This window comes from Lynx rufus, unplaced genomic scaffold (genome assembly GCF_022079265.1).
Source record: "Lynx rufus isolate CCGP_SWC_20201006 ecotype Redwood Valley unplaced genomic scaffold, mLynRuf1.p SCAF_8, whole genome shotgun sequence".
Classification (NCBI taxonomy): Eukaryota; Metazoa; Chordata; class Mammalia; order Carnivora; family Felidae; genus Lynx; species Lynx rufus.
Window position 1 is genome coordinate 20,868,418 of NW_025814896.1, and position 24,529 is coordinate 20,892,946.

Below are 24,529 nucleotides of genomic sequence, written 5' to 3' on the forward strand. Positions count from 1 at the left end.
ATTCTGCGTCTCCCTCTCTCTCTGCCCCTCCCCCGTTCATGCTCTGTCTCTCTCTGTCTCAAAAATAAATAAATGTTAAAAAAAAAAAAAAAGAGAAGGGGAGACGAAGGTAAGAGGTCAAACAGAAGCAGATGCTCTGTGCAACGTGGGCACGCAGGCAATGACGGGAGGTGAGGTGGGGCAGAGCCCTCTAACCGGTGTGCCGGCAGGTGCCATAGGCCATGGGGTGAGAAGTAATTCAAGAGGGCCACAAAGAGCTTTGACCCAAAGGTGATCAAGAGCCAACTAAAGACAAGAGACGGCCTTGAGAAGGTCCGAGAAATCAGCCAGGCTACACACGCAGACACCCCTCTTAGACACACTGAGTTTTTTCTCTCTCCAAGTTCCTCTGAATCCCTGAAGCCACAGGGAGGCCAGGAGCCAGGGGCCAGGCCCTTTTCACATCTCAGCTGGATGAAAGAACTGGCCTGCTGACTGGTATCTCTCTCCACGTCTATCCTGCCTCTTCTACAGGGCACCCAGAGTGATCTTTCTAGAACTTAAATGTGATCAAGGCACTGCCCCTCCTCACACTGTCCCAGGGCTCCCAACCAGGTATGGGGTGGATCCTTCCTCCTCTGCTTGGCCTATATGACCTTCCATCATCTGACCCCTCCCAACCTCTCCATTTTAATTCCCAGGGCTTCCCATTCTGTCAAAATTCCCTAAACCTAAAAGCATCTACTCTGTGCCAGACACTGTTTCAGGTGAAAGGGATAAAATACTAAGACATTCCAAGTCCCAATCTTCGCGGAACTTTTACTTCACTGACGGGAGACACGCAATAAACGAACACTTGGCTATGCGTACAATGCTGGGTACTAACAAATGCCAAACAGAAGAACTGAGCAGAGTACGATAATGGAGAGCAGCAAGGCGCGGTTTCAGTCAGGGTAGTGAGAAAAGGCCTCTCAGAGAGACTAATACACGGTCAAACCCGGGATGAAGTGAGGGAGCCACGAGAACGTGTGGGAGCACCGTCTAGAGAGAGGGTCCCGCCAGAGTAAAAGCATACTTGGGTTTTTCTGAGGAACAGCAAGATGAGGCCGGGTGTGAGGTGCACAGGAGAGACTGTGGACGGAGAGGAAGTCAAAGAGGTGACAAGAGAGGGGACTGGGGGCGGATCGTACCCCATAGGCCCTGGAGGCAAGGGAAGACTCCCACCTCCACTTGCCTCACAGCCCCCTGGACACATGGCATCATGCGCCCATGGTTCTATGCTTGCTTAGAATGTCCTTCCCCACCCCTGCCCATCTGGCAGACTTCTGCGCATCTTTTGAACCCAAATGGGATGTCTGACTTCTGTGAAAGCTTCTGGACGTCCTCCAGCCAGCTAGACTTAAGCAGCCCTCGCTTTAGCCGTCTCAGCACCTTGACATACTGATCTGTAAACATCTATTTATGTGTCAGCTTCCCAAGAAGTTCAGGGAGGGTATCAATCACCCGTAGTCAGCACTGTGCTTAGCACAGTATATTAGTATATACTTATACTTACTTTATTAGTATATATTTATACTTATATTTATTTACATATTTACATACAGGAAGTGATCAAAATTATCTAAGTTGAACTGCTGTTAGAACTAAAATATTACTTGGTAAGAGAGAAAAATAATGTAAGCTGAGCTGTCAAAGCAATAACATGGAAATTATTATACATACAGGGAAAACTTCAACTGCACATGCAAAAAAAATCTAAACATAAGTGCCGCAGTCATAAATAAATCCAAGAAATATAACCTCATACCGAGAAAAGTAACAAAGAAACTGCCTGCGTGGGGAGAAACACAGTATGCAGAGAAACAAGACAAGTAGGTAATTATGAACTCACTTGATTACAGGCTAATTTCCACCCACAAGCTAAAAAGGAGTATCCTCTGATCAAACGGAATCTAGGACATCGGATGGCCCCACAGGGAAGGTAGGCCATTCCACCAGAGATCAGCTCTCGTTACAGGTAACTTCCCATGGACACGTCCAACAATCCCAGGGCTTACAGGGGACAGCGGGGGGTGGGGGAAATGCTTGTACCTCTGCATCCAGAGTGGCTGAAGCCACAATCAATCGAAGATCCCCTCGCTTTCTCTGAATCTAAAAAAGAAGGCATTAAGAAACAATGATACAGTGCAATACTCTGGTCCCTGAAATTTACTTCAGAATAATTCAGTGCGTCTATTTTTGGGGGGCCAGGGGGGGAGCTTACAGTTATAAGTTGGTGTTAGAGTGACAGGTAAAAAGGTGGCTCAATATACTATGCTAACTGTGTAAGTAGTAAAATTTTCCAAAATAAAAAGCTAAAAAAAATGTCTATAGAAAGCATAAAGGAGATTTAAGAACTGAATTTGAATTTACCAAAGGTAAAACCATTTTTTCCTGATACTTGGGTCTCTGGATAGCCAGAGAGTATACACAGTTAAAGCATAAAAAAAATTCATTAAAAGCAAACAATAAACATTAACACCAAGACAGAAATATGGACAAAAGATCTTAAGGTATTCAGAGAAAGAAACGGTCAACAGGCAGAGAAGCAACGATCATATAAACTGTAGCAAAAATATACAGTAACAATGACATTTCTTTCATCTACCACACTGGCAAAAATCTATTTAAGGCTAATTACTCAGGATTGGCAAAGATGCAGTGACATAAGCCTCTTATTATACTGTTCCCAAGAGGATACAAGCAGGTGGGATAATCCCTCATAAGTATCAGAAGTATAAATCTCTGGCCAAAGACTAAAATAACAAAAATAACAGGAACAATGGCAACTAACAGAACTAATGTAAACTAAGTCACGCGCTATTCCAGGGTCCCTGCGTACAGCCGTGTGGCCTATGTGCTGCACGAAGATGCCTGGCTGAGGCGGCTAGGGGCATCTGAAGTCCAGACCACCCTCCCCTCACCTAACTGTGGACAGACTCTTAGTGTGGGCATCTTTTTCTAATTTGCACAAAGGTGGGACTTCACAGTCTATTTGTGACTCTGTGCCGGGTACCGTCCTACGAATTGTACACGATCTTACTTGAGCCTCACAATAAATTATGATACAGAGCAGCTCTGTCCCAGAGAGCCCTCTCCAGTGACAGAGAGGTTCCGTCCAGTGCAGTAGCCCCTGGCCACGCATGCTTACAGAGCTCTTGAAATTTAGTCAATGTGACAGAGGAACTGCGTTTAAAATTTTAATTCTACTTTCACTAATTTAAATCTGACTAGCCACGGGTGGCTAGTGGCCATATGGGAAAGTGTACTAGCACAGATGTAGACTTCTACTATCCCCATTTGAGAGATACGTAAACCCAGCAGAGTCAGAATCTGAACCCAGGCGGTCTGACCCGGAGTCCATGCTTTTAATCACCCTGTTCTACCACCTACCTCTCTCTAGACTCCTGCGATTAGGACTGTGTCCAAAGAAAACAATCGGAAAGTACGGGGAAGGGAGGCGAGGTAAAACTGAAACAAGACTGGCAATGAGTTGTAATAGGTGGATCCGGATGATGGGCACAGAGGGGTCATTAAACCCCTCTCTTTACTCCGTGGTATACCTGAAACCTTCTACAGTAAAAAGTTAAAAAAAGAAAAGAAACAAATGCAACAGATTTCATTACAAAGGTGCTCACCGAAGTATTATTGAAAATACTTCAAATCTGGAAGCCATTCAAATGCCTCACAGTAAGGCAAGAGAGAGACATGTGATTATATAGCCATTATTAAAAATAATGTCTTCGGGGACTATTTAATGACACAGAGAAACGATCTTGATGTAATATGAAGAGAGATGTGCGAGATACAAGTTAGCACATACAATCCAATGCCTCTTATGCCAACACAGATTCAGGTACACACACAGATACACATAAGGATAGAAAGAACCGTATCAACATTCTACCAGTAATTTTCTCTGAGTGAGCAGAAGTATGGATCATTGGAATGTCTTTCCTTCATATTTTACTGGATTTCCCAAATTGCTACAATTACTTTCCTAACCAAGCAATAAAACAAAACAGAAACAGAAAAACAAAAGTCTGGCGGCGAAATCACACCTTTTTCAGCAAGCCAATGGCAATGTCTGTGTACAAGGTCCTCTCGTGGGCTTCATCCAGCATGATGGCACTAAGGATCAAAGGGAAGACCTCAGTGAGCATCAAACAAACCACCTGCATAATCCCACCCAGACCATCAAAGGGACTTCTGGGTATCTAGTCCCCATGCAATCACCTTGTATCGAAAGGAGAGCTAAGTAACTCGTCTTTGTCAAGGAGACGACTATTCAGCTAACAAGAATGGTGACACTGACATATCTTGGTGAAGAACGGTGCATATTTTTTTGCTATCTTTAAAGAGTTTTATAACCCACACTGGATTCTCATAGGACCTAATACCTGACTTTTAAATCACAATATAACACATAACCCCACAAAGCACATAGAATTAAGAGCAAGGCCCCACTACCCGAAGACTGTTAGGCTGCAGATAACAGCACAGAGACATGTGAGCACAGATGGGTCACATGTATACACGGGTGTCAAATGCGACATCCTTCCCCAACATACCCCAGAGCCTGTGTGGGACAACGTTGGTATATTAATGAGTAATGGACAAAGACACACAGAGTGTAAGTAATTATTTGGACTCTGCATATAATATCCAACCAACATCGCCCATTTCTGTGCTGGCATCCACAGTCACCATCAAGCCGGGGATATAACAGTGGCCAAGATAAGTATGACGAGTCAACAGATTATTCAAATAATGACAGGGCTTTTAAAGTGCCCATTTTTACATCTCAGTAAACTCTGAGAAAGCGTCAAAGGTCAAAACAGCCCAGGTAAGGAGGGAAAGCTTTGGGCCAACTGAAGGCAGTTGCAAATCCCAGCTACTGACACAACTGCTTCTCAATCTACTTGTGTGCCTTTCAAACTTCAGGGAAGTTATCATAGGAAAAACACATTTACCTATATTTTGTTAACAACGGATCAACCATCATTTCCCTGACCAACATTCCATCAGTCAGAAACTAAAAAACAGAGACACAAAGTTTTAGAAATAATTCATTTACGCTGTACGTTCATGATTTTTTTTCAAAGCTCAAGTGTAACCAAATGCATACAGCCTCTTTGCCAGTATGCGTACAAGGTAATTCCCACAGAGGACTGAGGAAATGCCCCGACATTTTTGTTATCAAGCCATGGAACTGTTCACAAACAAGACTTCAATCACAGGGTCCGCGGCTGGGGCCTGCAAATCTTCCAGCAGAATCCCACCCGCATTTACTATCTGACATCGGCTCAACCCCGCTTCCTCTGGGCCTGCACTCCTGGTACTGTGGATGAATGGCCGTGAAGACAAACCCTGTCTATGCAAAGAAAGGCCATGAATCTGAGGCCGTTGTTCTTAAGATGTTCCAGGGGCCCCTGGGTGGCTCAGTCGGTTGAGCGTCCGACTTCGGCTCAGGTCATGATCTCACGGTTCCTGAGTTTGAGCCCCGCGTCGGGCTCTGTGCGGACAGCTCGGAGCCCGGAGCCTGCTTCAGATTCTGGGTCTCCCTCTCTCTCTCTGTCCCTCCCCAGCTTGCACTCTGTCTCTCCCTCTCTCAAAAATAAATAAACATTAAAAAAATTTTTTTAAAAATGTTCCAACTCAGACTTGCAGCTCTGAGGTTGCTAACTTGGGCTTCGCCTGCTATTATCTTACTTAGGGAGGCCGGATAGGGCGGTGGTTAAGAAAGGCTGTGGTGTCCGTGGGCTGGGAGCCCGGATCCTCTTTCCGCCTCTCACAAGCTGTGTGAACCTTGGGCAAATCACCTACCCTCTCTGAGCCTGATTCCTCATTTGTAAAACGGAGATAATAAAGGGATGTACCTCGGAGGGTTACTGTGGTATAACTAACAGAGACAGTACATGTAAAGTGTTCAGCACGGGACCTGGCACACAGTGTTCAAGAATATCAGCTATTATTATTTAGGATTAACAAATGTTTATAAAATGCTTCAAAAACATGCAGTAGTAACTACGTTATTAATGTCGTCTAAAATAGCTCAGTACTTTAACCAGGCTAACCATCTCCCTCGCATGCTGTAGCTTAGTGTTTCTACTTTTTGTTTTGTGTTTAAGAACAGGATGCACTTCCATCCTGAGCCTGGTACCAGCTGCCACACATACGCAGAGCAGTGAGAAGGAGGACCCACCACTGACGACAGGCAGCAGGTAGGAGCAAAGCACCTTAAAAATGATGGCCAAACGGAATACAGAAGCTTCTCGTCAAAGACTCAGAAACGAACGTTTTAATTGAACAATTTGCTAAATTACCTACTTTAAATATATTTGATGGTACAGGGGTGCTTGGGTGGCGCAGTCGGTTAAATGTCCGACTTCAGCCAGGTCACGATCTCGCGGTCCGTGAGTTCGAGCCCCGCGTCAGGCTCTGGGCTGATGGCTCAGAGCCTGGAGCCTGTTTCCCATTCTGTGTCTCCCTCTCTCTCTCTGCCCCTCCCCCGTTCATGCTCTGTCTCTCTCTGTCCCAAAAATAAATAAACGTTGAAATAAATAAATAAATAAATAAATAAATAAATAAATAAATAAATATATTTGATGGTACAGAAGAATGTTCCCTTGACCTGGCAAAATCTCAAAGGTAACAAAATACAGAAATCTAGAAAATAAGATCCCTATTTTTATAAATCACCACCTTGTTTGGTTCATCTGATTATTTTCAACTTTCCTCTGCTGCAAATTGAGAGGTAATGGAGATTCTCAGAACCAATTTCCATTTCATCAGGGCATTTTCATTGTTCTGCAGTACTGTCTGATGAGAACGACTCCAGCACTGCCCTGAGGAGCAGACGCCCCGGTGACTGTATACTGATGGTGACTAATTACCACGGATACTGACTGTTTCAACAGTAGCAACTAGTCAAAGAACACACAAGTAAAATCTGTCCTCCTGTAAAAATGGCAAAGTTTTCACTTTGGGAATTCCATGCTTATCAACTGATATTGCCTTGTCCCTGTTGTTAAGTCTTTCGCAGGCAAGTCTCTTTGTTTTGACAGCTGTGTGAATTGGTGGAAAAACAATAAAACACACAGAAGAAAGGACAGCCTCGAGTCCTGGTTCCATCACCAACGGGCACAGACCTCAGACAAGCCATTCAACCTCCCAGGCCCTCAACCTCTTCATCTGCCGAACCAAGGGCTTAACCTTCCTTCCAAGGTCCCTTCTGGGCTATGATTCAAGGACTCTCTGGGAGAGCGCCGCACCTCCCGCGGACTCATCTCCCTGAGGGCAGGGTGATTTCATACACCTTCTGCCATGGCATCAAGGTCCCCGTCAGCAGTGAGGCTGCACGTTTGTAATTTCCCCCCAATAATCTTCTTGGTTCACAGCACGAAAAGCAGTGTGAGCACTTCACCTTAATTCTCGTGGCCAGTGGGTCGGTGCAGTCATCAAAGCGGATGCAGTAGCCCACCTCGTGGCCCAGCAGCGCACCCCTTTCCTCAGCTACTCTCCCTGCAACCTTTGGGAAGAAAGATCATGCTGAAAACAGAGACGCAGAAATTACTGCACAGAGCACATCCTGTGGAAAATCTAAAGGTCCCTTATTTTTTTAATAGTATGTGAACACCATGGAGAATGAGAAGAAAAGGAGCAGGTCATCAGAGAGCAAGCATGTGATTTATTCTACACCCAAGTTGAGGCAGCTTATAATTAACTACAGTGTAACAATAAGCCGCACAATGGAATCGCATAAAGATGTTACAGACCAAAGAAATGGCAGATAAAATTCAAAAGATCAAAGCCAATGAGAGAATTTTAAAACATGGATATGCCAACATGATTTCAGTTGAGCCACAAATTCGGCTCGGCATTTCCTGGCGGCCGAAGCAAAAAGTTGAAGAAGTGACAAGATTACACCCTAGTAAAGCTTTCTTTAGCACACGGACTAAGGACAAATTTTCACGTCTTCACGCCTCGAAATAAAGTACCTTCCACTGGACCATGAAGGCAGGAGAACAGGAATGATCCCATTCAACACTGGGCCAAGTTCATTTTCCCTTTGGAGGCAAAGCAATGACGTTTCCAGGGGCAGATAACCTAAAACAATTTGCAACAGTGCCCCAGCTACCAAAAAAGCAGTAAAAGGGGAAACAAAAAAGAAGAACGTAGGTTAAAAGATGAAAAAAAGGAACAGGGTGGATAAGCAGGTGAGAAGGTTAATGAAGGATCCAAGTTACCTTAATAAAGTAAGAGTAGAAAACAAGACACATAACAATATATTAGAAAGACCACATCTATAGATTTTTTCTTCACTTACCAACATATGACAAATGAGAGGTGAACACAGGAAAGAGAAGACAAAACTCAACGGCAAGAACTCCCACCACCCCTCGAAGGCAAAGGCTGTCAACTCATTAATGGAGAATATTTGAAATAATAGATAAATATCAAAGTGGGAGAGCAATAAAAAGAAAATAAAGACTTTAATGTTCACCGTATAAACTACCTAACTGAAAAGAACCACAGGCAAACGGTAGTAGAGAGGCTTCCCGGGGACCTGGCACACCGCCCCCCACGCGAGGCAGGCAGCCGGGCGCCCACTCCCACAGGTGAGACGACCTCTCCACGGAGTCTCCGAGTCCTGGGTCGGGGACGTGGGCCGGCACAGGTGCTGTCTGCAGGCAGGGCTTCCTGCCAGTGTCGCTGGCCTGCGGCGGCCCCAGGGGCAGGAGCCCGGAGCCTCCCTGCACTCAGCCCTTTGGGCCAAGCCTTATTACTTCATGATTCGGACGCATCTGCTATCAAAGATATTTTATTTTCAAACTTTTTATTTTAGTCTTTCATGTATGATCACATCACTGGACATTGAAAAGGCTTTCTGACAGATTTTTACCTCTACCATTTAAGTTTCACTCCCAATGACTGCATCAACCGGACTGGGTAAATACTATGTTTTTGACACAGGCAAACAAACACAGGGAAAAGGAGACAAAAAGGAGAACCCAGTCACCGAGCACTAACCACCGGCCCATGCTGTGCTCCAAGTTTCCAAAAACTGTATCTCGCTAAATACGCGCACGGCCCACGAGTTGGGCGAGGTACCCTTGTTTTCCCAGAGGAAGAAACCGAAGTAAGACAGGGTTAGGGCTTGTCCTGAATCACAGGTCAAGGCAGGGCCTGGTCTTGAAGGCAAACCCAGACCCTAGCAGTCCAACAGATATCCTCATTAGGCGGACCGCCTCTCACGGAGATCGAGCAAAGGCTTGCGCGATCTGTTCTCAGGCTCTGAGATGGTTTTCAGAGTTTAGTCTGCACACAAAGTACTTCTTGAGATGTAGCATTCCCAACTTCACAGCTCTATTAATACTACCCCAATGATTTATACACTCTTTGCCCTTTCAAGAGAAGGCATGGGGCTTCGTGGAAATTATCCATAGCTACAAATTTGGAGCAAAACGCGGAGTGATTAAGAGCTGGGAGTCCGAACTACATACAGGAAAAATTGCTCTAATTCCTAAGTAACTGAGTCATCTTTCAGTGACATAGAAGGTTACTAAGTCTAGTGGTTTCCCAACTGTTATCTCTTGTTTTTACTTACACAGGCTCAGAAAAAAATGTTTATCAATAATTTCTGCCTTGAAGACAATCAGAAAATGGACTTTGGGGAAAAAAAAGATGACACAATAATTAAAACTCAGTACAGAGCACAAGTAACTCAAGGCAACAGGATTAGTTTCTTGTCCAGGTAAAGATGGCAAAATAGAGGCATTCCTCTGAAGAGCTAATTTAAAACAATAAAAGAAATAAAACATATTATCAGCCACAACCTGTATCTCCGATGAAAGGAGAAAAGAGCCACAAGGCCAGACAACAAATTGGGAAGCACAGCTGCCAGATGCCCTGAGGCCTGACTCTAGAGAGGCTCCAAGGTCAACCATGGCCAACTACGGGGCTTTCTTAATGTGGCGCCACGGCCCCAACAGTCAGGACGGACAATCCTTATTTTAGGAAGACAAGAAACAGCAGCGTGTTCGGGTCCAGAAGACCTAGGACATGTCTCAGTGGAAATCCATTTTGATAGCAGACAATCACAAGGGGGAGAGGACTGAAGGAGAGGCATGCAGTCAGGCAGCAAGTATCGAATCCTAAGTCAGAGAGCCCAAAGAATTTTGTCATGAGCCTTGACAGACCTCTGCAATCACTACGGCGTGCGCCTCGAGCTCCGCAGCCCCACCTTGGCCCAGCAAAGGAGGAGAAGAGATGTGGGGGGAGGCCGTGCGTTATCCAGCCCAGCGGAGCCTCAACATTCTGCGGCCGTCGGTGGCCCACTGCAAGGATGAGCAATTATCATCAAAGTACTAACGCCAGCCCGCCGCAGCGAAGCCGACCAGGAAGGAAAGAAAGGCAGGAACACAAGCAAAAAAGCAATTAAAAAGAAATTTTAAAAGTATTTTCCACGGTTTAATCCTAGGTTCCGGCACACACGAAAAAGGGATTTTCCCAAGAAACAAGCAGGATTAAGGTCTTAAGTGGGCAGGTCACAAGTCAGTCTGTGGAGGTCCCCAAATCTCACAGCTTCCATAGGACAGACCCCTGAGAGGCTTTTCTCAAATTTGAGAACAATTCCCCAAATGTATACAATGCTACAAACAACCACTTATAAAATTAAAGAAACTTTTCCTCAGTGGCAATAATAAAAAGCAAATGTGAATCGACTGTTCCAGGGAAACACGAAAATGTTGCTCTACTCCCTCTGTAAAAAAAAGAATAGGAAATCACTGTGGCGTGAAGAGGCGATCCATGGCAAGGCAGTCAACAACTGCCGGCCAAAAGGATTTACAGAAATGTGTCAGGCAGTTAATAATAACACTGTGTTATTTTTCTGGGTTTTTAAAAAAAATTTGTAATATTATCACCTTTAAAATTTGTAATGTAATATCTCCTCCCATTTTAGACATTTATTTTGAGGGAGAAAGAGACAGAGAGAGAGAGACAGTGTGTGTGCACATGCAGGGGAGGGGAGAGAGAGAATCCCAATGCAGGGCTCAAACTCGTGAACCATGAGATCACCACCTGAGCTGAAACCAAGAGTCAGACAACTGGGCTACCCAGGCGCCCCTCACTTCTCTTTTAAAGCAAAACAAATAACAAAACAAAACAAAATGAAAAAAACCTTCAAAGAAGTGATTACGAGACCCAAGTAGAGATATAAAGGAACCCAAACAGAATACATTTGACTAAAAACAATCACAAACATGGCGGACAGGCTTGGAGAAACCTTACAAAAGAAACCGCAAAAGAGCAGACGATTCCAGAGATGGTGATAAACACTAAAAGGAAGCAAAGGATATCTAATATCACTGAATTGATGCCCTTACACAAAAGAAAACGTATATGGAACGGAAGTTTGCCAACATCTAACAGAAGAAAACCTGAGATTTGAACCTGAAGGCGGAAGTTCTTCCACATTTAAGAAAAAATGAGACAGAAACAATCAGCATCGAGATGTATCCTGGCACAAGAACAGGCTTACAAGCAGGGAAAGTGAGCCAGGAGGGCAGCGGAGAGAACCCGCTGGAACTCAGGCATCTACACAGTGATCCTCCAGGCCAAGGGCAGTGCACAGTGTCTGCACAGTTCCTAGGGAAAGAGAGTGTGAACCGAGAATTTCGTAACAAAGACCACAATCAAACGTTCTCAGGCACAGAAAATTCAGCCAATGAAGAAATAAGGCAAAATGAACCATTCGAGGTTAGCAAAACCACGGAAGAGAACTGGCGATGAACACTGGCTCCATTTAAACTAGAATTAAAGTTCATCAGCTGTGGGAGTGATTGGTGATTACAGGAAAAGAACATGTATTTATAACCCTTGAAATTAAAAATCCTAGCGCTGCATCTATAACAAACGGAGGGAGAAAATATACAGAGAGTAAGTGTGCATTTGTTCGTCTGTCACAGGAAACTACCGAATGTGGTTTCAAAAACAAGTAACATCGTCAAGCTCTTTGGAATCTTTTTTCTTAGTTTTTAAGCTCTCATACGTTTTCCTGTGGCGAACACCCACCTCTCCCACGTTCAGCACCGACTCCTGCTTCACTCCAGTTTCCCCTTTTGTTAAATCCAACAAAGGCAAATGCACAGGCGGGACCCCATGTATGCAGAACTACTCCCGTCCATCCAACCGATTCATCTTTACGTGAACATAAAAGCAGAGCTTGGAACGATGTTCACAAATGTTCAAAAGGTTTTCACTGGGCGATGAGATTTTCGTTTTTTCATTATTTTTTGTTTGTTGTGATTTCCTCTGTACTTTATTACTACTTTAAAAATTCATCAAGCTCATACAAGCACCAACTTTGCAAAAGTAAGCAGGTCACAGCTCTTTTTAAATTGAAGAATTAAAATACTTAAGGAGCCACTTCGTATTCACTTGGAGCTCTCAGGAAACAAGAAAACAAAATAAGCCACTGAAAACAGAAGATGCAGATGGAGTTTTTACAACACGGAAAAGAGACTCACTGTGACAGCTGCCACTCTTCGAGGCTGGGTCACTCCCACGACTCTTCCTTCGGCCGTCCAGCCAGCTTCTGCAAGGTACTGCAGAAAAAAGCACACCTAAGTTTGCACGCGACACCACTTCTCCAGAACCCACTTCCCCCAAGGTAACCTCGTCTTGTGTCAAAATCGCTGACAGAGTTAGTAACAGAGGGTTCTGATCCCAGCAGACATTTTGGAAATTATTTCTCAAATGAGGGATCTGAGGCTTGGAAATGTTAGGTAATTTGCCTGCGTTCACATCAGAGCTAATAATCAGAAGAACCAAGGTACATGGTCAACATTCTGACACTCCGGTCTTACTAATTTCCAGGTACCAGTGCTGCCTGGAGGAATAAACAGCTATCCGTGGGTCACACAGAACGCTGCTGAATCCACAGAACAAAGAATTTTAAAGTACACGCTGAGCCAACTCAATGTAAATATCAACCATACAAAACATCTTAGTCAGATTAAATAAAAATAACTGGGTTTTGTCCGTGTACATACGCCATTACATCAGTACACAAAAAATTTGATTATGTGTATTTATCTGATTTATTTATACATTTATTTGCTTTATGTATTCATTTGTTATATATTTATTTTATCGTTTACATTTTTATTTATTTATTTTTTTTTTTTCAACATTTATTTATTTTTGGGACAGAGAGAGACAGAGCATGAACGGGGGAGGGGCAGAGAGAGAGGGAGACACAGAATCGGAAACAGGCTCCAGGCTCTGAGCCATCAGCCCAGAGCCCGACGCGGGGCTCGAACTCACGGACCGCGAGATCGTGACCTGGCTGAAGTCGGACGCTTAACCGACTGCGCCACCCAGGCGCCCCTCGTTTACATTTTTAAAGCCTAAAGTGGATAACAGTGGTTATCAGTTATATATTTTTATAACATCGACACTGTTTCACCAGGAGTACATATTCTACAGTAGGAAAAAAAGAACAAAAATGCCACTACATAAAAACGTACCTGCTCACTTGTTCAAAAGAAATGAGGGAAGGAACTAGAGAGAATGACGGTCTACGAAGGATTGGCAGGAAAAAGGGAGAAATAGAAACAGGGCAGCAGGGGACGAAGAGGGAGTGACAATGTTCTGAGTAGATGATTTTGTGGAGCTCTGACTCTTAGAGCTAGTCATGTTTCACATGCTCTTCAAGTACCCAAAAAATAAACAAACTGACCGAGATGTAAGTGAAGAGAAATCAGAAGGAAATACAAACGCTAACACATGGCCCTTTCTGTAGTACAAATGAATAACGTGATCACAACGAAGCCAGTGGAAAAGACCTGACCTAAGTAACTGGAGAACAATGTCTGGACTGGATGCTGTAAAGCCAAAGACAAAGAGAACTGTGATCCAGTTAGTAAATGTTAGTAAATAAGCAAATGGGCATATGGGTTAGCAATTCTAAAAGTGCTTTAAGTTTATACTAGAATCTAACACATAAGTTAACATACTGTAAACAATGAGGTCTGAGTTTCTCCCTGTTGGAGAAAAGTTACAAATCAACAAAGGCTAAAATGAGCCCTGTGGTGTGGGACTGGAATCAGAAGTATCGGCATAAGTTCAAGCCTTTTAATACATATACAGATTGACATAGATATACAGATGCTCTTATATGTGGGGATTGGTAGTCACATAAAGATTTCCTAAATCTACCCACTGAAGGCTCACAGCAATGTCACCTCAGTAGCAATGGGCACCCTAGCACCCAAATCTTGGTTTCTAAACACCATTCTCCAATAAAGGAACCAGGGCTCCTTGCAGAGTGTTGGATTCCAGGTCTAGTGCAGGGAAAACCTTAGACGAGCCTGGAACATCCTACGGTACTAGAAGGTAAGGAAAGGTTCAAAAAAAAAGGACGGAGGCTTTTAGAAAGAACACAGGGCCTAAGTAAAGGAGCTCCTGATGATCAAACTAACAAACTAAAAAGGATAGCACCGGATTTTAACCCACAGAACAAAATATAGAGCCACGAATCCACATTGATGTACATAAATAATTGAATAAATAAATAAATGAGCGAGAAAAGACAGTTCTTCCTTACAGAAGATTCCATTTAATGAAGGAAAAAAAAGAGAAAAGAGAAAAGTTTTAAGCAAACACCTGAGTAACTGCTGCAGACAAGATCCACTGAGGGAGGGGCATCTGGGTGGCCCAGTCAGTTAAAGGTTTGATTTCAGTTCAGGTCACACATGGTCCTGCAGTTCGTGAGTTCGAGCCTTGCATCGGGCTCCTCGCACTGACAGTGTGGAGCTGGCTTGGGATTCTCTCTCTCTCTCCCTCTCTCTCTGCCCCTCTCCTGCTTGTGCGCTCTCTCTCTCTCTCTCTCTCTCAAAATAAATAAATTAATTAAAAGAAAAAAACAAAAGATCCACTGAGGGATGCTAACGTTAGGAGGCAAATCTGAAGGGAAGGGGAGTATCTGCAGTCTAAAAATATCTCCCCCCAAGGATATTTACCAACTACAAAGGGAAAGACAGTAACTTTATACGCAAACCCTGGCACCTTAACCAAGATGAACCTCGCCAGTGATCAGACATTAGCATCTCAAACCCCGTGATATGACGCACTGAGAAGGATACAGCAATTCTGTGGTATTCTTTCCCAAAATGCATCAATGCATCAGCCCATTCTAATCATGGGAAAACATCATGCAAATCCAAACTGAGAGGGATTCCAGAAAATAAATGCTCAGTACTCTTCAAAAATGTCAAGGTCACGAAAGATGAGAAAGACAGACTCCAGGCTAGGACACTGTGCCAGCCTAGAGAAGACTAGGCAGAAATAACAACTAACTGCAACATGGGGTCCTGGATCTTGGAACTGGAAAAGGACACTGGTGAGAAAACTGAAGAGACTGGGTACGATCTCCAGCCCAGCTATTGCACCATACCAACAGTGATGTCCCGCTTTTGATTACTGTACTAGGGGAGGTGGGGTGAGAGGCTTAAGGGAATTCTGCATTGTTTTTGCAACTGTTCCATTCGTCCAGAATTAGCTGGAAATAACAGTTTTAAAAAAAAATGACTAAGGAACAACATGTTTTAGATAATGTAGGTTTTTTGCTATAAAAACTGTCAAGTTTCTCTCTCTTGTATTAAACATTAAATACATACACAAGACACTACCAACCACACCAAACAACACAAACGCAAAGCCAGAGCCACAAGAAACAATAGTTACAGGGCGCCTGGGTGGCTCGGTCCATGGAGCATCTGACTCTTGATTTTGGCTCAGGTCATGATCCCAGAGTCATGGGATCAAGTCCTGCGTCGGGCTTCTCACTGGGTGTGAAGCCTGCTTGAGATTTTCCCTCCCTCCCTGCCCCCCCATCTCTCTCTCTCTCTCCCCCTCTGCCACTCTCCCCTGCATGCTCTCTCTAAAATAAAGAAAAAAAAAAAAAAAACTTAAGAAAAAAAATGAAATAATAGCCAAGATTCAAGGACTACATTATTAAGTGCCAGAACCGTGCTGAGCACCTTGCACACACAAGCCCATTTAATCCTCGCAACAAATCCTATAAGGAAGGTTAACAGCATCATCAACAATGTAGAGATAAGCAAACAAAGAGATCACATAACTTGTCCCGGGACAGATTAAAAATCTAAGCCCTGGAATTTAAGCTCTGCAAACCACAGCCCTGTCACAAAACTGGGACACAATTCTCCCATCCAAAATAAAACATACATAACTGTAGTCAATCTCTTAATAACAGTGGTAAGCGAAAGAAAAAGAATTTCCATAATAACAAACAACCTGTCCACGAAGCCAGTCTCCTCAATACACCTGTGATTCAGACTTCTGCATGCTAATGACCACTGACAGATGGAAATGAAAAGCTGCTGCGAAAGCAGGTATAGCGTTGCTATCAAAAGGCAGTGTTATGTCACGCTGAATTTCATCTCCGCTCTTTTTAAGGGTCACCAAATCCGGTCCTCTTGTTAAGGAGTGGGATTAGGAAGCACTCCATCAAAAACAGCACTAATAAAAATTGTAGTAAGGAAGCTTGTTTGCATAATCCATTGTTTTGACAGAGCTCTGGGAAAAAATATCATCTGGGTTCTACATATAGTTTGTGAAATTTCAAAACTGGTGTTTGGTGCTTCAGCATGCAGTACTTTTCCAAGGAAAGATATTATATAAATCCAGCAAGACGGTTTGTTAAGAAAACCTGCTCCATATTCTTGCCATGACCTTCAGCTCCTCACTCAGCCTGTCCAATTTTCCTAGGCCATAATAAGAAGTTGTGGTAATCTTGGAGAAGAGAAACTCCGTGGTGAGGAAAGGGAGATGATCCGTCCACACGAGGGGTAGCAGATATTCGGACCAACAATATAATCATCTATCACAATGACCTAGCCAATTTCACCAGCAAAGCTTAGGAGACTCACGCTTTCCCATTTGTTCTTTTGTGCTTTTTTCAACTGTGTACCAGAAGAATGCATTAAAAAAACACAGTGCCTGTAAGAAAATACAGTTCCTTAAAAGTAATTAAATTCAAATGTACGTGCCCTTGGATCCATTACCTCCATAACTCCTCTATTTATTCTGTAAGTATACCCATATGCGTACAAAATGATACATATGAAAATTGACTCACTTCATCACTGCGATAATACAAAACTGGAAACAACCTAAATGCCTCTCAACTGGGAACAGGTAAAATAAATTATGGAGAATCTATGCAACTGAAAAATGACACATTAAGTGGAAAAAAGGACCAGGTATATTAAAGCATGGATACATGCCACCATTTGTGCTTTAAAAAGAGGTACACGCACACTTTTCTGTAAACGCAATAAGAAAATCTCTATCTGCGAAACTACTAACATCCGTTGTATCTGTATAAAGGAAATGAGTATCAGAAGATAGGGCAAAAGAGAAATCCTTTCTTTTGATGTTCTTCCATGCCTTTGAATTTTAAACGATGTGAACCTATTAAATATTCCTCCAAAATTAAAAAGATGAAAATAAAGTAAACGTTAAAATAAACCTTAAAATTTAAAACAAATTACCTTCGTTCGCTGCCACACTGCCCAGGCTGGATCCTCAGACCCCGCTCTCTGGCCTCCAGGCCACTCTTTCCCTGGACTCGCCGCTCAGCAGGCCCTCTCTGTTACCTGGCAGCTAAGCCTTGCTGGGGGAAATGACCAGATCGTTGTGCTGTACTGTACTATAGATCCAAATATCTGCCACCCACCTGATAGGAGGATTACATATACCGCCACCTTACTGCTATCGGGCCTGGCCGTGAAACTTGCTTTCTCCAAGGCAACGTGAGGAGTGCCACAACCAGTCACGAGTCCTGACACCTGAGCCATCTCACAATTCCGCCATCTACCGTGAAGACTCCCAAGGCCCAGACAAGAACTGGGCCAGCATCCTAGGTCCCACTGACCATGTGGAGCAGCCATCTTGGGTCATCAACCCAAGACCACACGGCGTAAAGAAGAAATACACCTTTGTGTTCTTAAGCCACCGAGATTTTCAGGTTCTTTGTTAACATAACACAGTTAGGTTGAGATGACTAAATAAGCATACAGACTGATTCCAAAACAAACTGAGACCACCTCAACTCACGTGGCCCATCTTTCACCCTTGCTCCCTCCTCCACATCACTGCTAATGTCCTCATCTGTAACATGAAGGTAATAATAACAGTACCTGCCTGGCAGGGTCACTGGGAATTAAACAGAGTAACGTGTGCAAAGTGACCACTTTATGTAGCACTTGTTTACTACTCATCACTTGTTTCATGATGATGATGGCTGGGATTATCACGACTCTCTGGTAGTCTCTTGGTAACTTGGCGTGGCCCTTCTCCCGTGGCTCTCTGCAAGAAGCAAGTAATTTGCTAAGGGCTTGATACCACGTGAACCTGTCTTCCTTGCAGCTCGCCATGTGCCCTGCCGTCCTTCCTCTACTGCTGTCCGTTCCCTTCCTCCTGTCTTTCCCGGGCTACGCATTAATCACCTGGGGACCTTTTAAGAAATACCTATGTCTGGGTCACATCCTAAACCCATTATTGGGTCGGGTAAAAGAAGTTATATTATCTCTTTATACAAGTTCAAAAATAGGCAGAACAGGGGCGCCTGGGTGGCTCAGTCGGTTAAGCGGCCGACTTTGGCTCAGGGCATGATCTCGCAGTTTGTGAGTTCGTGCCCCACGTCGGGCTCTGTCCTGACAGCTCGGAGCCTGGAGGCCGCTTCAGATTCTGTGTCTCCTCCCCTCCCCCACTTGTGCTCTGCCTCTCTCTATCAAAAATACATATTTTTTTTTAATTAAAAAAAAAAAAGGCAGAACAAATCTGTGGTATGAGAAGCCAGAATAAGAAATACCCTTGTGTTGCAGGAACAGGAGGAGAGGCTAGGAGACCAGAAGGGGACACAAGGGGACTTCTGGGGCTCTGGTAATAGTGTTCTGCTTCTTGATCTGGGTGCTAGTAACACAGGTGTATTCACTTGTGAAAATTTATCAAGCTGTACAATTATGACATGAGAACTTCTCAACATGCATTTTATACTTCAATAAAAATCTACATTAAAAAGGAAAGAAAGACCTGCAACGACCCCCATCCCTGACCACTTACTTACACATCACTCTTCACCCTCATAAGACATACTTTGATCTCACCTTAACTGTGAACTCTTGCTGAGTCCCAAACACTTCTCACACCCCAGCAGCCCTGAGCACAATATTCCCTGGAGGAGAACGTCTTCCCACCAGCTGTCATGGGTGTTCAATGTCTACTCTAAATGTCATTTCTCTTACAAGGCCTTTCCTGATCCTTCTGTCAACTTGTGTCCACGCTAGATAGGGCTTTGCCCTGCACGGGGGGTTCCTTCCACTCCCACAGGGGGTATTTCTTTAGTCGTCCATTTTTATTTACAACTATAGCAGTATTCCTTTTACTTTCCTCTTCACCTGTAACTATTTGAAGGCCAAAACTACACATTACACCTCTTTGAAGGAGCCCCCACCGTTCCTTTCAGAGTATGGCTATTCAATCGTTACTGTGGAATTATATTAAATCCAAGACGAGTGTTACTTTGACACTAATCAAAGAAACCACAAGAGCCAGAAGTTGAATAAAAAACATCCAGTTGGGTTGATATTTTCTCTCTGATGGCAGATCTTAAAAATGCAAATTATAGTAAAGAGAGTTCTCAAGTTACAAAACCCTTCCAGTCAAATATAAGTGCAAAGACACATCGAAGCGTATACTCACTTGTGGGATCTGTGTGCTCTTTCCACATCCCGTCTCTCCGACAATCACCACTGTCTGATAGTTTTCGACCAAGTATAATATATGATTCCGAAGCTGAAAAATACAACCCTACATTGTAAAAAGCCATACATTTCCTCAAAAGAACGAAACAAAGACTTTTAAACATTATGAAATGAGCTGTCGGCCAAAGGCAAGTCAATTTTAAAAAGAACTATCAAAATGTATTTCCAACTCGCAGACATACTGTTGGTGTCTATATAAGCTGAACCAAGTGCAATTGAGAGCAATAACTCACCAAAATATATAATGTACTTAACCTTTAATTCAACATGGTCACTTCCAAAGAGTTTAATTGCAGACGTACTAATACATGTGAACAAAGAAGTGCACATACAGCACACTGAAGGGTTGTTTATAACAGCCAAAACTTCAAACAGTCTAAAAGTTCACTAACAGGGTTAAGTCAGTTATGATACACTCCAATAACGGAATACACATGGTTGTTAAAAAGAACGAATGTCTATTTGCACTGATAACCAATGGTCAACAAGGTATGTTAAGAGAGGAAAGCAAGACACAGAACCGTGTAAATAATACACTACCATTTATGCTTTTAAAGAAAGGGTAAATACATATATGCTTATGCACAAGCTCTCTTTGGGAAAAACAAAACAAAACAAAACAAGAAACTGGTCATTGTAACGTCTCCAGGAGTGGAAGAGGGTGGCCAGGGAGGGGCAAGGATGTGAAGGAGACCTTTACACTTTGTACAATTATGTATTATCTAGTTACAAATTCTTCCATTTATTAACTGGGGGGAAAAAAGAAAGAAAGAAAAAAGAATACGCTTTCACCTCTACCTCTATATCTGAGTTCACACTACAGCACCTGTAGGTTGCATCTAGATTTCAAGTGAGCCTTCCTTTACCCATTTAGTGTGAGCAGAAATACTGGTTTGGCCCCTGAAAACTCAGATCATTTCCACATCCTATCTACTTAGCTTCAGGATATATTTTTGTACCCGCATTTGTTTACAGATGCACCTGATATTCCGGAGAGTCATGAAAGTATTCCCTAACTACCTGGTTTGGAATGAAGTAAGCCCCGCCAAGTTCCCGCACTCTGACCACCGCTCAACCCATCTGATTCTGCACCAATAATGTGGTAAGGACTGGGAGAGCAGAAAGGCTGCCTAACTGACCCAGTAAGGTACTGGCTGTTTGGGGTTTTTGAATTTGGCATATGGGGTCTATTAGTGTGAAAAACCTCTTAGGATATTTGTTAAAAAATGAAGATTCCTAAGGCGCCTGGGTGGCTCAGTCGGTTAAGCATCCGACTCTTGATTTCAGCCCAGGTCACCATCTCACGGTTCGTGAGTTCGAGCCCTGTGTCGGGCTCTGCGGTGTTGGCATAGAGCTTGCCTGAGATTCTCTCTCTCCCTCTCTCTCTGCCCCTCCCCTGCTCTCTCTCTCTCTCTCAAAATAAGTAACACTTAAACAAAGTAAAAATGAAGATTCCCAGCCCTACCCTCAGGGTTTGATTCAGCAGGTTTAGGACAGAGCCCAGGAATCGGCATATCTCAAGCCCCCAAAGGAGAGCCTGCTGCAGGTGACCTATACTGACTAGCCTACACGCTGGACTTTGTGCTTTCTTTTGTTTTGGGTAAGGGAAGGTGAGAGGTTTGGGATCTTTGCAGGTATTTTGTAAATGGAAAATCCATCCAGTCGATGGGTGAATGGATAAATGGACGGATGGTCAAGGAAACCTTGAAAGACAATCTGAATACAGACAGAAACAGACAAGGCATTCCAGGAAAGGGAAATAACATAAGCAAAAGAAAGAAAACAGAAACAAGCAAATAATACCAACTCTATTCAAGGGGCACCAACAAAAGCCCACGAAAAGCTCCGGGAATGGTTTGGAAATGATTACGAGAAGGGTGGTCCCGGCTTCCCTGTGAAAGGCCGTGCATGCAGAGCGAGAGTCTGGACTTTCCCGGGGGGCGTTGGATGGGCTGTCAGTGCCGTGAGAAAACCGGGCAGCACCACACGAGACTGGGCACGAAAAAACAGAAGGCAATTAATTCATACGTCACATCCTAAATACGAAGGACTGCGAATGGAGAAGTCCAGTGTGTGACAAGAGAGAGAGAAATGACAAAATTTCCAATTTAGAGACAGAGAATGACACTACCACCCAGAGGCCCAAGCAGGGAAATCCAAGAGCTGGTGAGGAGGGGGGGACTGAGCTTCAAGAGGCGGCTGTTGAGGGAGTAAGAGGAAACCTCTCATAGCGGCGTCAGGGCCCTAATGGGAACACCAGCCGACAGGAGGCAGTCGAGGAGCAGGCAGCCTTGTAAGTCATCAGGGGAAAGGGAGTGACTTTAAATTTATTGCCCCTTTCGTTTCAGTTTGTTTTTAAATCTACTTTTAGTTAATGGCGCAGGGGTTGGTGAATGAGTTAACTTTTACCCTTTTTGTCTACATTTATCTTTAACATCTCAAGAGATCCAAAATGTGCTTAAATTTAAATTGTTTTGCTTATCAATAACTTATATCCCTCTTCTTACCATTTTAATTTCCGTCAACGTATGTTAAATCTTGATGGCTTTTTCCCACTGTTTCATTTATCATATCTTGTAAGTTCAGTTGGAGGATGAAGAACAGTCCAGAAAAGGCCAAAATTCAATACTTGGTAAACAGTAATTATCTGTGTACTCGAACGTTTACTGTATGTCAGGTACCCAGCTAAAGGCTCGATGTGGATTAGCTCGTCTGGGCCCCCTATGGATCCTCTGAGGTAAGTGCCATCAGTCCCATGTCACAGATAACAAAACAGAAGCTCAGATGGTCAAGCAAGATCACACAGCACACAAGCGATGAAGCTTGGGTTTGAACTCTAAAGTCGAACTCCAGAGTCTCGATACTTCACCGCAGTTCAGGCTGTCCCTTACCACTGAGGCAGCAACAGTGAACCTATAAGCTTATCTCCTGAGAGGCAAACCTGTTTACATTCACACGTACTGGATGAGGCTAATCACCTGAGGGAGAAATCCAGAAACATCAGTACACGAGTGACTAAAATGTTTGGGGCCACATAAAGCTCTAACCAAGGTGACTTGGCTAAAGTAAGAAGGATTCTGCTTCAAATCCACTTGGAGAAAGCACGAATTAATAGAAGAGGAATCATTAGCACGGTCTATACAGAGGGACTCCCTTAGCAGAAGAACTTGGCAGCCTTCCCCCAGCACTGTCCAAGCGAAAGAGAGACAATCACGGGTGCTGGTGGCCACACCTACTTGGGTCATTCCAGAGGCACCTCGTGAGGCAGGGAGAGCTCGTCACCCTTGATGGGGGGCTATATGAAAGAAATATTCTTCAGCTATATCTAAATGGCCTTTGGCCCTGCACTCACTTCCCGATTACAATTTGGCTTCCCATGTGGTCTTGGCAACAGGGAGAAAGTGTGTCCATGGACCGTGTCTGTCCGTACTGAAGAACTATGGCTATAAATGAACATATTCTGAATTCTAGTTTATGCTCTGGCCTCTTGAGATAAATATGTCCACTTCATGAGACCAATAAAGTGTCTAGATGTGCACACAGCCCATAACAACCACCCACATCCCGTCACTGGGTCAGTTGGAGTTGACCTCTTCCACCGAAACAACCTCACATTCCCAACTAGTCTTGTTTAAAATTTGCCTTTAAAAATAAAGCTAAGGGGCGCCCGGGTGGCTCAGTTGGTTGAGCATCTGACTGGCTGAGGTTATGATCTCGCAGTTCGTGAGTTTGAGCCCCACGTCGAGCTCTGTGCTGACAGCTCGGAGCCTGGAGTCTCCTTCGGATTCTGTGTCTCCCTCCCTCTCTACCCCTAACCCACTTGCATCCTGTCTATGTCTCTCTCAACAATAAATAAACATTAAAAAAAAATGTTTTAATGAAGCTAAAACTGGCCATGCGTTGGTTAATTTGTAGAAGCTGGAGGCATAGAAGTTCGTTGTGCTATTTTCTCAACTCTTCTTTATATTTTAATTTGTCCACAACTGAAAGCAAAGTTTTTCAATACATAAGATTTAACTAAAAAAAACCTTAAGGACTTTCAAGATTGATATGGTTAACTAACACACACATATTTTGAAAAGCTAATCCCCTTACATAAGGGTAGCTCTGAGCTCACTGTGTTCTGAAGAATCTTTTTTTTTTTTATTTTTTTTTTAATGTTTACTCATTTTTGAGAGACAGAGCGCATGAGTGGGGAAGGGGCAGAGGGAGAAGGAGACACAGAATCCGAAGCAGGCTCCAGGCTCCAAGCTGTCAGCACAGAGCCCGATGCGGGGCTCGAACTCACGAACCGTGAGATCATGACCTGAGCCGAAGTCGGACGCTCAACTGACTGAGCCACCCAGGTGCCCCTCTAAAGAATCATTAAGAGTCGCCCCTCTAAAGAATCATTAAGAGTCCACTTCAGTACCAAGTACGGAGCCACTGCACGGTGCTTTGGACCAACAGACTGCGCATTCTTATTCAGTGTACCTTGAACACCGGCAGCTTCTGCCTCTGCTGCTCTATGGAAAGGGCAGCGTAAGGATTGTAAACAACGGTTGTTGCAGAATTTTCGGCTAGACTCTGTCTCTCTTCAGAGATGCTGACGCCGGGTCCCTCTGTACCTGCAACAGAAATGCTTTTTTCAGATGCTCTGATGCAACCAACGA

General features: G+C 43.8%; 1 protein-coding gene across 1 annotated transcript in view; it reads right to left on the bottom strand.

The window, feature by feature from the left end:
* Window positions 1-24,529, bottom strand: part of DHX35 (DEAH-box helicase 35) — a 66,884-nt gene that overhangs the window by 37,378 nt on the left and 4,977 nt on the right. The window contains exons 2-8 of the mRNA XM_047069279.1: window positions 24,351-24,484; window positions 19,816-19,908; window positions 12,552-12,629; window positions 7,445-7,549; window positions 4,992-5,053; window positions 4,080-4,149; window positions 2,071-2,130 (exon numbers count right to left, since the gene is read on the bottom strand). Of these exons, the coding sequence (XP_046925235.1) occupies window positions 2,071-2,130; window positions 4,080-4,149; window positions 4,992-5,053; window positions 7,445-7,549; window positions 12,552-12,629; window positions 19,816-19,908; window positions 24,351-24,484 (602 nt within the window). The remainder of the gene's footprint in view (window positions 1-2,070; window positions 2,131-4,079; window positions 4,150-4,991; window positions 5,054-7,444; window positions 7,550-12,551; window positions 12,630-19,815; window positions 19,909-24,350; window positions 24,485-24,529) is intronic.